Source organism: Dufourea novaeangliae, unplaced genomic scaffold (assembly GCF_001272555.1).
Source record: "Dufourea novaeangliae isolate 0120121106 unplaced genomic scaffold, ASM127255v1 scaffold90, whole genome shotgun sequence".
In the NCBI taxonomy this organism is placed as follows: domain Eukaryota; kingdom Metazoa; phylum Arthropoda; class Insecta; order Hymenoptera; family Halictidae; genus Dufourea; species Dufourea novaeangliae.
In genome coordinates this window covers 265,998-281,509 of record NW_015373969.1, presented here as the reverse complement: position 1 = coordinate 281,509, position 15,512 = coordinate 265,998, and the positions used below count along the sequence as shown (strand labels likewise).

The 15,512-nt window shown below is 45.4% G+C and overlaps 1 protein-coding gene across 2 annotated transcripts in view; it reads left to right on the top strand.

Annotated features, from left to right (window-relative positions):
• The window catches only part of LOC107186814 (zinc finger protein rotund-like), a 111,573-nt gene that overhangs the window by 77,199 nt on the left and 18,862 nt on the right, over positions 1 to 15,512 (top strand). The window contains exon 1 of one of the 2 annotated variants that reach the window (XM_015574755.1): positions 4,169 to 4,498. The exons of the other annotated variant lie outside the window; for it this stretch is intronic. Coding sequence (XP_015430241.1) covers positions 4,295 to 4,498 — 204 coding nt within the window. The 5' untranslated portion in view covers positions 4,169 to 4,294. Of the gene's footprint in view, positions 1 to 4,168; positions 4,499 to 15,512 lie in introns of those variants that run through there. 2 annotated transcript variants of the gene reach the window in all.

Below are 15,512 nucleotides of genomic sequence, written 5' to 3'. Positions count from 1 at the left end.
CGACGAAAATTACGCCAGATGTCATTCATCCAGTTTCACGATAAACACAAGGTAGCCAGAAAAAAGACAACGGGGCGGAGGAAAAACAGTCACAACAAGCCAAAAAATCAAATACCCATGGCACCCCGTGACGATTCTGATCACCCTCGTTGAACGGCCAGCTCGCTTGACCCCCATCGCGAAACAGGAAGAGAAACACGAGGCCCGGACCAAACGAAAAAAGCAGACGGAAAAAAAAACGGAGGGGGCAGAGAAGCGCAACAGCAGCAACAACGGGGCCAAAAAACATTGCAAAAAAGTCGGTGAACCGCAGATACGGAGAGCAGAGAGAAAGAATTGAGTCGTCGTGGGTTGTACGTACGAAGGAAAAAAGCAGCAGCAACGTTCTAAAAAAAGAGTGGAAGGGAGCTCCGCGGTAGTTTTTCTTCGGTGGCGCCTGAGCGATCCTTGTCGAGAAAAAAAATCGTGCCTCTCATTGTACACGTGATTTTTTAATATCTCCGATGTTTCGTAACAGTTATTTTTTCTCGATGGCGTTAGGATCATCATCGCCCTCTTACTTCGAGTAATCTGCCCACTTGAAAAAAAAGCGAAACTTCCTCGAATACGTTCGGAGCTCTCCAAAGTAGGGGTAGTACTTCAATGTAGCTGTAGACCCTTTAACCCTTTAACGCGCAGCGTGACATATATTTTTGAGTTAACTAATCGCGAGTAGTTTTTTCCCCAGAAGAGGTGTTTGGGCGTTAAAGGGTTAACGCGTTACAGAATCTGTACTCGTGTGTAAAAACCAGAGAAAAGTGAATCACACGAAGAAAGAAAAAACTGGTTCATGAAACAGAAAGAAGGATCGAAGCATCAGAGGGAATTATGGGAGACGTGTTACTGTATCATCTGGAGAAATTTCGACTTTCCACCGTGGTGTTACATGGTCCACGTGCTGGTACGAACTGCGGGGAGATTACCGAAAGCTCAGATCGAAGGAAAACGACGCGTCATTTTGCACCCGGGTGCATCCTTAGGTGTTCGAGAACAACGGAAAGGCCAGATCGTCGATGACTCTACGCTTTCATATCCAGAGAGAAGAGGGGATCCGCTCCGAAATTCGAATCGTCCACGGTCCTGAACGTTTCCTGCGCCTGTTGCGCAACGGAACAACGCCGTGTATTTAGAAGCCGGTCTGTCTCAGAGATACGGTAAAGAATTCCAGTGATCCTGGCGCAGAAATTTCGGATAGATTGAGAATGCTATCATCGAATAAACACGGTGACAAAAACTCCATTACAGATTCAACGTATATCAACCTTCTGATGACGGTATTTTTCGACATTGATTGCGGTAGGTCATCGAGAAGATCCTATCGAGACTCAGAAGTCACTTTTTCATGTGCGTGTTTCTTCACGAGAGAAGAACAAACAGAAGAAAAAAAACGTTCAAAATTATTGACCAGTTTGGTTACGCAACACAGAGTGGGGGGATCAGCTGAACGCTTCATCCATAGGGGTCTCCTTTGGCGTGTTTCTATTGAGAACGGGTCGGTCTGTTTTTATCTGTCCCCAAGAAAGCATGGGGGAGGGAACAAGTGTAGATAAGCGGCGCGCAACTGGAGCTCGTTAGATTCTCTGCTGCATCGAAAATCTTTGTAAATGAGCCTGCCGGATTGCGCGCGAAGAAAGAATGAAGACGCGACGAGAGTAGCGTCGCCTCGTATCTTAGACGTATCTTGAGACGGCTAAAAAGCGAGCGACACGAAACGAGCGGGGTAGGTGGGGACGGCTGTGAGAGGCTGGTGAAACAAAAGGCGCACTCGGAATGAGAGAGACAGAAGCTGTGTGCAGATTCGTCACGAATTTATGTCGGTGACATTGCATAAACGCGAGTTTTTGGCTAGACGAGACAAAGTTCGCGGACGATCGATCCTCGGGAGGAAAAAACAGGTTTCTCGGGTGTCCTTTGCATTCAGGACGCCTAGTCGACGAGAACCGCGAGTAAATTAATCGTGGTCAGTGTTTTATTGGCCACAGACTTCGATGATCCGCGAAATCGGTCGTGGAAGCGTTAACTTTAGTAGTTTTGTTTTCGAGAAAAGACAAAATGATAATTATACTTCATTAATCAATAATAAGTTTATTGAGTTTTAATGCTTTTAATTCTTGTGTGAATTTTAATACTCAGTGTCAATAATTTTGGTCAAGGAAATTGCTAACGAGTTGGAACGATCGGCTCTGCTGGGTTTTTTTTTTTTCACGGAATAATCAAATGGTATTGATGTTCTCTTGCATATTGTACATACCCTTGTGGCTCTCAACAAGTTCATGTTACACACACACACGGCTTTGACGCTGAGCAAAACCTAACGTGATCATAGGAGACAGAACAGGGAAATTTCCGTCCCTCGATTTTCGTGGGGAAGCGACGACAATCTTCACGGGGTTCGTTTGATAAAATAAACCACCGGCCCGGGTGTGGGGGGGTGGGGGACGGGGCGAGAAAGGGTGGAAGCGCGCGGCAAAAGAGACCAAGCGAAGCGAAACAGGAGGAGAGAGAGAAGAGCAGCCGCCGTTGCCCGCTTAATTAACCCCCTCCTCTCTCGAGAGAGACCCTGCCTCTTATTTAAGCAATATCAATTTTACCACGACGGTCCTCTACAGCCAATATTGACTCCGGCTCATCCCCCTCCCCTCCTTCCCTCCCTCGGCTGAATCCGTCATCTCGAAATCGGACCCCGAAATTTCCGAACAGGATTTCAACAGTCCATCGCCTTGGGTCGTCCAACCAGGGGCAAACTGTTCCTCCATTAATATCGTATCACTGGCAATTAACCAAACCAATTACCATACTCTGCATCAATTTACACGCGAGAAAAACGAACGAAAAAGAAGGGGGGGCGGGGCAAAAAAAACAAATGAAAAAAGGGAATCGTCAGCATCAAATCCTTTCACTGACCCTCTCCTCGTTGTACGTATGTGTGTATGCACACACGTCGAAAAAAAAGGAGAGCAACAGAAGAACCCTGTGCACCCGGACAAAATAGACGCGCTGCGTCTCGTGGTGATGAGGGGGTAAAAAAGACAGAGAGAAAAAGAGTGACTAGGGAACTAAGAGGGGCCAGAAGAGGGGGGAGAGTAACGAGAAACAGAGAAGGGACACACGGTTTAGCCGTCGTCAGCATAGTAGTAAGAGCGAGAAAGAGAGACAGAGAGAAAAAGACAGATCAGAGCATACGGAGGACGCGATATGCCCGCTTAATTATCCCTCCGTGCCCCTCTCACGTGTGTGCGCCTACTAGTTCATGCTCGTGGTTTCTTTCTCTATCTCGTTGCTCTCCAGATCGTTCCGTCTCGGCCGCTACATCGGTAGTAGAGCGAGAAACCCGTAACGACGGTGGGGGATACCTACTGGAGACGTGCGACGAGGAGAGAGTAAGAGAATAGACCAGCGGGGAAAAAGAGAGAGAATGAGCGAGCGGCGAGCACTCGGTTTCAGTTGGTCGAGGTGGGGGTAGTGCACGCTCCAGCCGCTCCGAGGGCCGCCACACGGCGGCGCAAAACATTCAGTCGGCAAAAAGTAGCCAAGGGGTGAGCATCACCCTGAGGTACCGGAACGCCACGCATCCTATCTGTCGGTGAGTGCGCCCGAGAGCAGCCGAGTGATCCTCGCTCGAAAACTCTGTGTCCGAGTCCTTGTTTCTCGAGTGTGGTTTCGCGAGGGACCTGTGGCGAAAAACAAAGTTATATACATATATATAGATATACACAAACGAAGCCGTCCGTACATACACGCGTATACACATATACACATACGTAGACCGGTGGTTCCTCTTCGAGATCCGATTTATCGTCTTATCGGATAATACATAGTGATAGTTAAAGACGATCCCTCACGGTTGGTAGGACATATACGTCCGTCCGGATGAATTGAGACAACGGTGTAATTCTACGGGATCACGAAGTGTGTGGTGCAAAGGAATCATCATCATTATCGTCGTCCAGTGAGTTTCGGAGAAGCCGCCTCGTCTCTGTCGACTTCCAGAGGTTCAATTTTTGTGGTGTTATGAGACGCGAGATCATGCTCCTCGGCCGACAAGGTCGCAGCTGAGACACTTTCGAGAAGCGTGGAGAGACGGACAGTCGAAGGTCGAGAGAGTCCGTTGTTTCCCCGTCGACGAGAAGGTGGTACCAGGACGTGATCGAACCACGACGACGAACAATCACGGGGTCCACCCCCCTGTTAACGAAAAAGATAGAAAGAGGAACCACGGCCGCGCAGGTAACCGTCGTCGTAGAGGGTGACCAGGATGGAAGTGCGCGCGATGGAGTATCGTCCCATGATGCCGATGGGGATGATATCAACCGGCCTCCAGGACTATCACGCGGCAGTGCCCGATCTGAGCCCGCCGAGGAGCCAAGGCTCCTCGACCGGTGGTGCTTCCTCGATCGGGGACTACGCGCCCCGCATGTACACACCGCCCACGCCACCCACACCGCAAGAAGACGTCAAGGTAAAGGACCCATATTTCGTTTCTCTTTCAAGGTTGCAACCCCTACCCTGGAAGTAACCCTGTGTACGTTTTGCTAAAGAGAGAACCGTCGAGAAGACTCTCGAATCACCGTGTGTCCGTACGTGGCTTCGGGTAGGGGGTGGGGGGGGGAAGTTTTGTAAACAGTAGGGTGGTTAGGTGAATTGGTCGTGTTTCCAGGGTACTAGGAAAGTTAAACTCTTGTAGGGATGGATAGAAAGGATATAGTCTGGTTTTGGAGGGAAATCAGTAGGGTGAAGGTTGAGGACGTAGGATTTAGGCCAGATCGAGGGTGTCGTATGAAATTGGAAGAGGGGTGTGTTTTACGGTATCCAGTCGATAGAAAGCAGATAACTGATCAGTGACAATGTTTTGATCCTGTGATGATAGAAAATGTATTTAATCGTGTTATTTGTGCAACTACCCTCTTTGCGGAGAGCAGTTTTTGGGACGTTTATCTAAAGCGTTCCCAGACCACCACAGGTGGTGCGCCACAATTTTTGCCCGACCGGAGAGAACACTTTTACGAGTGTCTCTTTGTACGTCCGCCATGACTCGAACACGTGTTTCCCAGAACGCCTTGAGAGAGCGAACAGCGGCATTCTTGGAAATTCTAACGGATATTACATCGAACCGAAATGCCTAGACTCAAACATTTACCCTGACTGTTTCACAATATGAACTAAGCCAATATTCTTCCACGGATTCATTAACGAAACACTAACGAGAGACGGTCATCTTCTTTGCCTCTTTTCGTATTCCTCCTAGAATATAATGGTTTTCTGTCCATAGAATGGAACTGTATAAATTCCATACTGCGTTGATGTACTCAGAGTTGGGCAAAATTTTATTCGAATAATACAAGAGTGAAAAGCAGTAGTGTGTTGAGTGACATCTTGAGCTTTAAACAGTTAATAAGATAAAATAATTGTTCGTTATTCAAAACTCTTTATCTAGATCATGAGTTTGCCCATCTCTGGATGTACTATGGAACGTCGAGCAGAACACGCCACGTGCGTAACAGACGCAACGTGTTCCCCCGTAGTTTCGGTATACGCGGCGTTCCAGAGAAAGACCGCAAAAAATGTTCCACAGTACCGTCAGGAATGTATTCCTCGACGCGACGACAGTCTATTAAGAGTAGTGATCGAAGCCTTGAGAATTAGCAAGACGACGTATAAATGTGTCCCCTCATTAGTAGATATTCTGACAGCATCGCGCGTGGATCGACAATTCTCTCGGTTCTCCCTTGCTATATAGAATTCAATTAAACAATCATTAAAAGATATCTCCTCCGATTCAACAGAGGTAATATGTATGTTTCCATGACTATATTCTTCAGAGACATGAGATTTTATGTAAACTCTTCAAGAGACGGAAAACCAGCGATGATTTTCCTTTTGAGACTTAATATACAAGATTCTAATGGTGTGCAGGTTTCTGGAGAAGGTTTACAAATCGATCATGGTCGCGATTTTTCTCTTGGCTTTCGGTTAGAATCGATCGAATATCCTATCTTTGCCGCGAGCCTGTGAAATTTTATTCCTCGCCGATTTTCTTACTTCGGGAAGTTTTTCCCTCAAATTTCTGTTGAAGGACAAATGCACTTCGGTCTCGTTACGCGGGCAGAAACTTTCGGAAACCTGCAATCGAATTCCCAGCCGCGAATCCGATTCGTGTCCTCGAACGTAGACGCCCGCCGTTTCCGTTCCTCTTCGATATTCTCCTTGACACGCGTTTTATCGGATTTCAGGGGGGGGGGCGAGTTCCCGCGGCTAATCGTATTGCATTATTTAAAATTCGTCTACATTTCGGCCGGTGGCCTCGCGAGGACCGAGCCGACGATCGATTTTCACGTCTGGAAGGCGACGAATCGGTCTGCTGTTCATTACTTTAATTAGATTTCAACCGATATGTATGTATATCTCCTCATCGTGCAGTTTCTTTAATGTGCTTGCAAACTTTTAAATTCATCGAACTGGACAATCCAAAGAATCATTGTGAAAAAAAAGTGTTTTGGAAATTTCCAACTTGGACTTTTATGCGGAATAACATTCGATAAAGTAGTTCATACGGATAAGAACAAATATAAGACCTTCTTTATCTTCTGAAGTATCTTATTGGGTTCGGAGTAAAATAGAAAACTCATAACTTATTTGTCCTTTATTGTATTTCATAGTCTTATAGGCCATAAATGCATAGAATCCCCAGTCTACTGGTTAGTAATTCTGTAATCGCCTCGAAGAGCATAATTTCCGATAAAGTGTTCTCGCGGTCGGCTGACACCGAATAATTCGAACATCGAAAAAAAAGTAAAAATTCCAAAAGATTCCGCAGACGACTGTATTTCTTGAAATCTTGAATTCGATCAGGTTGGCAGATCATTGCAAAACAGTGTTGCAAATGTTATACCCTTGCGTCACCTTGGTAGTCTCTCCAGTCCGAACTCTTTTTTTCTGGCGTCGTTCTTCGTTCTCCGTTCGAAACGTTCTTCGACTCGAATTGTACCAATTATCTCGAATAATTCCAATAACGATCGAATGCGCGTCCTGTTTTCCCGATGCAGCTGATCGATTAACGTTTCACGCCGAATAATCGTCGAGATCATCGTCGTCGTCGTAGACGTGTCACGCGGGAGTTGCTCGAACGGTGTCGTTAAAAGCTCCTCAGAAATTTCCTACGATTGTGCTTGAAACGAGATCAAGGATCTCCGGGAGCGCGGTTGAATGATGTGGAGGGGGAGGAAAATCCTGGGCGGAGTGTTCGATGTCGCTACGTTTCTTGGCCGATCTTCTCACGAACTCTCTGCATAAGGGATACCCGAAGGATCAGGGATGAGAAGATCCACTGACCCCCGGTGATCTTGGAGGCGCATTCATGCCGCGCGCAATTTTCCAGAAGTGGACGACAATAAGGCGCTGTCACAATAAAGGCTCAGGGGGCACGTTGCAAGAAGAAAAATAATCGACCATCCCCCTGAACGCACGAAAAAGCGATAGAATCGAGTCCTCGATCTTTCGCCTCTTCCTTTCTCGTTACAGCGTCGTTTCCTTCGAGAACGCAATTTCTGGCCATGCTTACTCGACATTCTCCTGTTTTAGGTTAGGTCCCTGACAAAACTACCCCTTCGAACTAGCCTTTCACTTCACTTTTCCCTCGACTTATAATATTCAAAGTACCTATTGATAATTTATGAATTTTTACACCGACAATTGTTAAATCGAAACATCTTTTCAATTTAATTGTAAATACATACATAAATATTATCGATAAATATATTCTGAATCCTCGATTCTGTAAAATGTCGGCTGGAAAGCGTAGGACGCTAATTATTCGAAGCAACGCACCCCCCACTTGTCTCTTATTTTCCAAGCCTGGGTCCTCTACCTTCTCGCCTCTCCCTTTCTCTCTCTCTTTCGTCTTCTTTTTTTCGGTCATGTCCCTCTTCATCCTCCCCCCCCCCCCCCCCCCCCCCGATGGTAGTCCACCCCGAGGGTGAATCTTGAATGTCTCTTTGGCACACGGGGCGGGGGGGCAAGGGCGTGCAACGATTGTGAAAAGCAGTGGGGGTGGGCATTCTTCTCGTCGTCGACGAGTAATTCCATTTGTGCGTCACTGAGATTCTGAAACTTGACCTGTTAAAAAGTCCTTTACCGGCGCGGTGGGTCTCGTGTTCCAGGGCGCTCGAGCGTCGCAGTTGCCACCGTTCGTCGAGTTCCGTCGAGAGAAAAATTGCCGGAAAAGCCTACCATTTTTCTGCGCGCACGCGAAATTAGGATGCTGTCTTTTCGACCGCTGTAGTATATTAATAACAATCGATCCATTCGTGAACCCCTTGTCCAACCCCCTTATGGTCTTCTTGACTACAATCAATAAAATCGAAGATCGACGAAAGAAGAAGAGAATCGAGGGAAAACATTTATAAATGGAGGGATCAATGAAACAGCCCCTTTGCTATCGACTTTCCTTTGATCTTCTAATTAAATATTCTATGCATTATTGTCACCCGAATGAAGAAAAGTAATTAATAGGTTCCTAGAAGTCTGTAAGCTGGGATTCGAAAAATTACGCAGGGAATGGCGGGAAATTAGTCTGAGCCACCGCCGGGTACGTGATTGCATGTTTGACTGTCGATTGAGCCTAAAGATAGAGGCGAACTCTCTCCTCGCGTTGAAAGCCTAAATTCCACGTGGACAAAAGACACGTGGACCTATGTATATCGACAGACAGTTATTTTTTGCACCACTTTTTTCTTCACACCCGACAGGGGAATATCAATTGCGGTACATCATTAATAACTAAACGAATCACCAGCTGACGCTAGTCAAATCGACATCTCTACACATCGCAGCTTTTTTTTTGTCTTTTTAAAATATATTATAATACTCGTTGCACACCGTATTCATTAGAAGCAACCGCGTTAATATTCATGTATTACGATTTATTACGATCGTTGGCGGCGGTGGGAAGGGAGCAAAGGCGCAAAGTGCGAAAAGATACTATTAATTCCGGAGTTTGTCATGCCGGTAGATACCACAATATCGTTCAAGGAGGGCGAAGAGGGTAGAAAGGAGTGATAAAAGAAGTTCGAAAGTTATTCAATCTGTGCAGAGCAAATGGAAAAAGTTCCGTGGCTGTCACGAACGCGAAATTTGCGAAACGCGAAAAAATCGCGATTCCCTCGAATCGTGCGCGCTTCATTTCTTTCCCGTATTGACTCATGTCTCGATAATGCCGTGTGCAGAAGGAGGGAAACACCGTAAACGTGTGGTCAATACTTGTGAAACAATTTAGAATGACAAGTTCTAAAACAAACAAACTTATCGCGATTAATTGCTGCGTCGATTTCATCCAGGAAAAATTTATAGGGGGGAGTCGAGTACGTAAAAGTGAAATGTGAAGTTTCCAAGAACATATCGATTAAAACATCGCAGGGGATATAACTTCTCACTCCGCCTTGAAACGGGGGAGGATTTATCAGCATAGCGAATGGGGTTCCTAATGTTTTTCTATCTGGACGATTGCTTTACCGTGCCGCAAAAGGAAAGGCCGCGTTTCGTCGAATTTTTCTCGGACAAACTTGTGCAACCGTGTACAAAGGAACTGTTTGCAACGCAAACAGTTGTGCGATCCACAGACTGTCCGCCGACGGAACAGCTACGCTACGCCACGACGACTAACAGTCTCTATTTTAATCATTTAATTTACTTACACAATCGACCATCGATTCGTCGAGTAGATCATTGTGCAAATATTTGAAAATTCTTGTCACTGTCCAAGGAAGAGAATGCTTAGAAGATTTGGGCCCCAAAGCGTGAAGATCCGACGGGAAATCATGAAACTCGTCTATATTAATTCAACTGTTTCTAGAGATAACTTTCGGAGCCATTCGAGATACATACTCAAATTTTGCTAATTCTCCATCAGAAAATCGTTCAGAACGAGTAGTGGTACCAAGTTCATTAAAAAGTTCGTTCACTCTAATTAAAGAACTTGTGGTCCAATTTATTAAACAAGATTTACATAAGCAAAATTGTATCAATTTATAAGTGATACTGTAAGTTCTGAGTCGATAGAGGTAAATATAAGAGATCCCTGGGTTTAAAAAATTCATCATTCACCCTCCAATGTTACACTGGATCAAATTAACTCATAGTTTTCTTTTTTTTTTTTTGCAAGAATTTCTTTTGAACATGACAAAACTTTCATTGTTAATTTTTTACCGTGGATATAAAACCAACAGTGTTCGAACTTTATCTCAGAAGTTTTTGCGACCTAATTTATCAAATAGTTTTTAAAGAACAGCTGATTGAATACTGGCTTGTATCAAACTGAGCCAGCATATGACACCTACGTTTGAAAAAGAATGTGTGACAATGCAGGGTTGAGGATCGTGTTGTCTAAATTCTCGAGGAACACACACCATGTCCATAATTCTGTAGACAAACGAACACAGAGGCATTAAACAATTTACAAAAAAAAAAACTCTCTCCTTAGCTTTGAAGGGTGAACTGGAACACGAGCCACTTACTTTCGAGTCACCCTGTACACACAGGGTGGAACGATGTAAAAGAATCCGGGGGCCGCTGACGAAACTCGAGGCGGGCGCGCGCGGACCTCTGCTTCGGCTTTCATTAAGGAATCGTTAGCGCCGCCGTTCTCATCAGCATCCTCTTCCTCTCGTACACCTTTCTCTCCAATCCCCCGTTTCGCCAACCTTCCTCCGTTTCTCTCGCCACCCTCTCTCCACTTTGTGTCCCTCCGTCCCTCTACCGTCGGTTGTTTCTCCGTCGTCGTCGCGCAGTGTTCGCCTTTTCTCCGGTTACTCGTTTCCTTCCGCCGGCGTTATGCACTTTTCCTGCTCCTTTTTCTAAAGTGATTTCTCCCCCCGGACTCCCACTTCCACCCACCCCGCTCTTTGCATCCCGATAGTCTCTATCTTTTTTTTCTACCCCTGGTCCCTCGGTCCTCCTCCCGCGTAATTTCCTCCTGGATATCGACGGGTCTCTTGGTTTTTCGAGTTTCCACGCGGATAGAGAGGCGTCCATCCTCTCTTCTTCTCTGTATTTTTTTTTATTGTCATTTCCGTCGAGAGCTACACTAGCGAGAAATTTCGAGATTTAATAGGTACAATGAAGGACCGGGGATTTATTCTCTTTGAAGGGCGAAGGGTTTATGTCGTTTCTACGTTCTCTGTTTCTGGCTCGGTTTCTTTATATAGATCGCCTGTAGACTGTTCTTTTATGGGAGATTTGTCCTCACGAACACGTTGTACGTAATATTTCTGTTCTACCCCTTTGAGAAACTAAGGGTATATTGTGTTCTACAGGAAATCTGTTGAGAAGCTCTGTAGACTTTTTACTGGTCAGTTTGGTACCGTGTGGTATTAAAATGTTACTTCTTCCCTGCTGGCCACCGCGAACCCGACAGGTTTTCCCCTTTTTACCGAGTTTCCTTCCCCTTCAAACCCCCTCTCTCTCTCTTTTTATCTTTCTCGCACGCCGTATCCTCGGGCTTCTCATTCTTTTTTCCTCTGTTCGTCGCGCTCTCCTTTCACCATTTACGCACGTGCCGTTCACCTGTCGTCGTTCAATTCTATCGAGTTTCTTCGTTAAACAATCCTCTCTCTCTTTCTCCCTCTCCCTCTCCCTCTTCTTCTCCCCCTTCCCCTGCATCTTCGAGAACGCACGTACCGCGGCTTGGCTCGTTTCGCAAGAGAATCCACGGATCGATGATGGAGATCGATCCCCTCTTTGGGGGGTGAGGTGGGGGTTGAAACGATCGGTTGTTTTATAGAATATAAAACACTTCTTAGTTTTCGGGTTTCAGAATGTCAGAAAATCCATTTACTATTAACCATTAACCAACCTCGGTCTTTCTCTCCTGTGCAGAATAATTCCTCATAGAAATAAACCCTCTTAATAATCACGACGAGAAACACGGCCCCTAGTTAAGAACAGCTTATCGTTCTACCGAATTTTCGCGAATAATCGCGGCAATTCTTACGCGGCCAATAATTCCCGAAAATCAATTCTTTCACGGAAACCGTTAGAAGTATCCTTTGGAGAGAGCGCAGATGGTCGAGCTTCACCCCCCTGTTGTCCCTCTTTCTCCCCGGTTTTTTAGGGTGTGCATGCACGCACACACACACGGGCCACTATTGAGTGTGTCCTAGGTGGTCGATTAAAAAAAAAAGCAGAGAAAAAATGGGGAAAAATCCTCCCCTAGGACCAGTCCGCATCCACGTTAGCATAGCCAAGGGATACCACCCCGATCGAAACGGCCAACCCCCGGATCTCTCGTTCTCTCTTTCTCTTTCTCTCTCTCCCTTCCCCCTCTGTCTCTCACGTCGATGCAAACTCGAGGAGGTGGATCCCTGTTTTGCACTCGGGGGTTGTAACACACCACCACCCCCCCCCCTCCCCTGTTGGCCGCCAACGATGGCCTCCTGATTGAACTGCCTCGACACTCTGTGTGCCTCATTTTGTCGTTCGTGCTAGCCCCTCGATCGCGCGACCCGAGTCGGATAAGAAGGCGTCCCGTCGTCCATTGCCAGGGCGAAAGTGCCGGAGAAACATATCGAGAATCGTGTAATAACAGTGGGAATGCGCAGGAACAAGAATACCGTGGTTGGTAATTCCGTGGCGGGAAATTTTCCGATTGTTTCGAAAGTGTTTTCAATCGTGTGGTGTGTTTTTGTGTGGTGTTTTGTTCGGATATTACGAAGTGGACGCATTTCCATAGGAGATCTCGAGGAAGAACATTCTTGGGGATGTTTTTGGAGCATCTGAGGGAACTAGGAGGATGGAATTTGAGGATGAAGAAGTTGATGGACGGAGATGGTGATGTTCGTCAGGGGTGGATTTTAGTTTACGAATATTTGTGTGCTTCGTGGTTCGAACGTTTAATTCGTGCGTGTGATGTGGAAGATATTTTGCGATGCATATGGGATAATTTTATTTAAATAATCAAACTATGGTGCTTCATGTGGTTACACGAACGCGTGGTGATAGTCGTGCGTGGCCACGTGAAGCTTTCATTTGTTTAACCGGGCCCACGTGAATAGGACGGACGATAATAGACGTCAACGAAAGTGGCGTTTTAATTGCCATCACAAGCAATTTGCTCCTTCCCGGAAACAAACACTAATTATATTCATTTGAAGGAGCGCGGAAAAGCGCAGAAATAATTAACAGACGCGATGGGACAAAGTTGTTCTTTCTGCTTGCAGCGTGAATGAGCTTAGCGCCGCCGTTTCGAACCGGCCATCTTGTTTCTTTTTTCGTGGGCGCGCTCGAGTTCGAGGATAAAAAGAAACGGACATTAAATGAAGCTGTGACAGAGACCCTAAATCTAAGTGAAACACGCCGTGCGCGCCGGTCAAATTAATTAAATCTCGGAGGAGCTTCTGCTTGTCTCAATCGTGAGTGCCTCGTCCCTTTCTGCTTTCATATTTACTGCAATTTAAAAGATTCTATGATTAATATTACTCGTATACATAGATACTACATTTGACAGTATCACACCTGTGTGGTTCTAGATTCCCATAAATGTTTGGTAACGTAAAGATTATGACACCTAAACAAAATTACTTAATATCCATGATTGGTGTCCAAGCTGAAGATATAATATGGAGTTGTAAAAATTAATAATAGGAGCTCTTATCGTTAGATTACCAACGGGATGAATCGATACCAAGGAAGGTAGGGGTGGGTGAAACAAGACGGCGGAAGTAGTTAAAAAATGGATGATGATGCGTCGAGGAATAAAAGAATCCTGATTAAACAGATGTCTGTCATTCTCAGCCGCGGAGTTTTGATGGGGGAACGTAAGGAGAACAGATCACACGGCTCGCGGAATATTTTTATCCTTTATTTAGATTTATAGAATTGTTCTTATTGCATCATGGTTGTGTAATCGTTGGCACGAGCGCGGCAGAAGGAAACGGAAACGGAATCCTCGTGACCGGTCGATGGGAAACTATGCATTTCGCCGCCAACGATATTTTCCATTTTTATGAATACAGAGGTAAACGGGGACACGGTGGTGTGATTTTGCTCGCGCTATTTTCCGCGAGCCGACGGCTTCATTTGACTTCGGCAAAAGGCAATCTTTGCGAAAGGAAAAATTTGCATACCTCTTGTTTGCCTCGTGTCGCACCGTTTCAAGCCGTGTATGTTGTTTGTAACTCGGAGAATAGAGTTTCTGGAACATTGTGCATAATTCCTCGGAGACATGTCAGTCTTCTGAGTGTTCTCAATGATTTCTTAATTACCAGAGGACACGGATTAACAACACAGTTTCACTGCGCCATTAGCAGTGAAAAGAATTCCAATTTTCGTTGTTGTAACTGGAAATTCAAACTGAATTGGTGTCAATCCTTTTAGTACCTTAGAGCCGATATGTCGGCTTTCTGGGTTGTCCGAAAAATACTCTGAACCGATATATTGGCTTTCCATTTTCAAGTCAATTCAAACACATGTAATGACACTTTATTTGTATAAAATACGTATATATGCTGGAACATACGTTTACTGGATAATTTATCGAGCTGCCACTTCTTCGATCTCTTCCACCCATTCTTGTTCACTTTTTTTGCTCCAATTTTTTCCAGGTTTTTTCACGTGCCAATATCTTTATTTTTAAGAAAAATATGTTAATTTGAATAGATTCCTCAAAAATCGCATATCCTCGAAGGTTTTTTTTAGGACAGTACCCGGAAATCTTATATGGTACTATGAGGGTTAATTCGAATCTTCTTGTAATCACGATTCTCGGCGTTCGCTCTTTCCTATCGCAATCCGATCGGACGTTCCATCGCGAGCGAAAAAAAATCGAAAAAAAACCGGAAAAAATCTGGTGCAAAAAAGGTGAACGAGAAGGGGTGGAGGGGATCGAAGAAGTGGCAGCTCGATAAATTTTCACTCGTTAAAACCTCAATTACGAGCGGCCGTTTTTGCCCCGTCAAAAAAAGGTCGCGAGCGCGCGCGAGACAGTCTCGAAGAAAAACAAAAGGGTGCAAGAAACCGTCCACGAGAAACAGAACTATTATTCTCTAAGAACGTTGCCTCTTTTTCCCCTCCCTCTCTCGCGGGCGGGTCTGGCGCTGTCTTTTTATTCATCGCGGCGAGAGAGAAGTTTTCCGCGCCAATTACCAGGTGAAAACTTTCGGTCTCTTTGCTCGGTGATTGTTTTTTTTTTTTTGTTTCGAAAGTTTCGATGAAGCGATTAATGTTTCATTGTTAGGGGAAGGCTGTAATTAGTTTGAAATTTTTCACATTTTTTTTAGCCCACCCCCCACCCCCCTTTTCGCGCAATGACTTTTCGTTTCTTGTGAAGCGGTAGAAAACGATCGGCCTAGCAAAGGCGATCTACCTCGTTTCACTCTATTTTCAGTTCGATCCTCGACAAGCTATCGTAAAGAGGATAACGGACGAAGAAAAAGAAGGAAAAATTGCTACTTTATATTTCAATCTCAGTCATGGAGGGGGGGGGG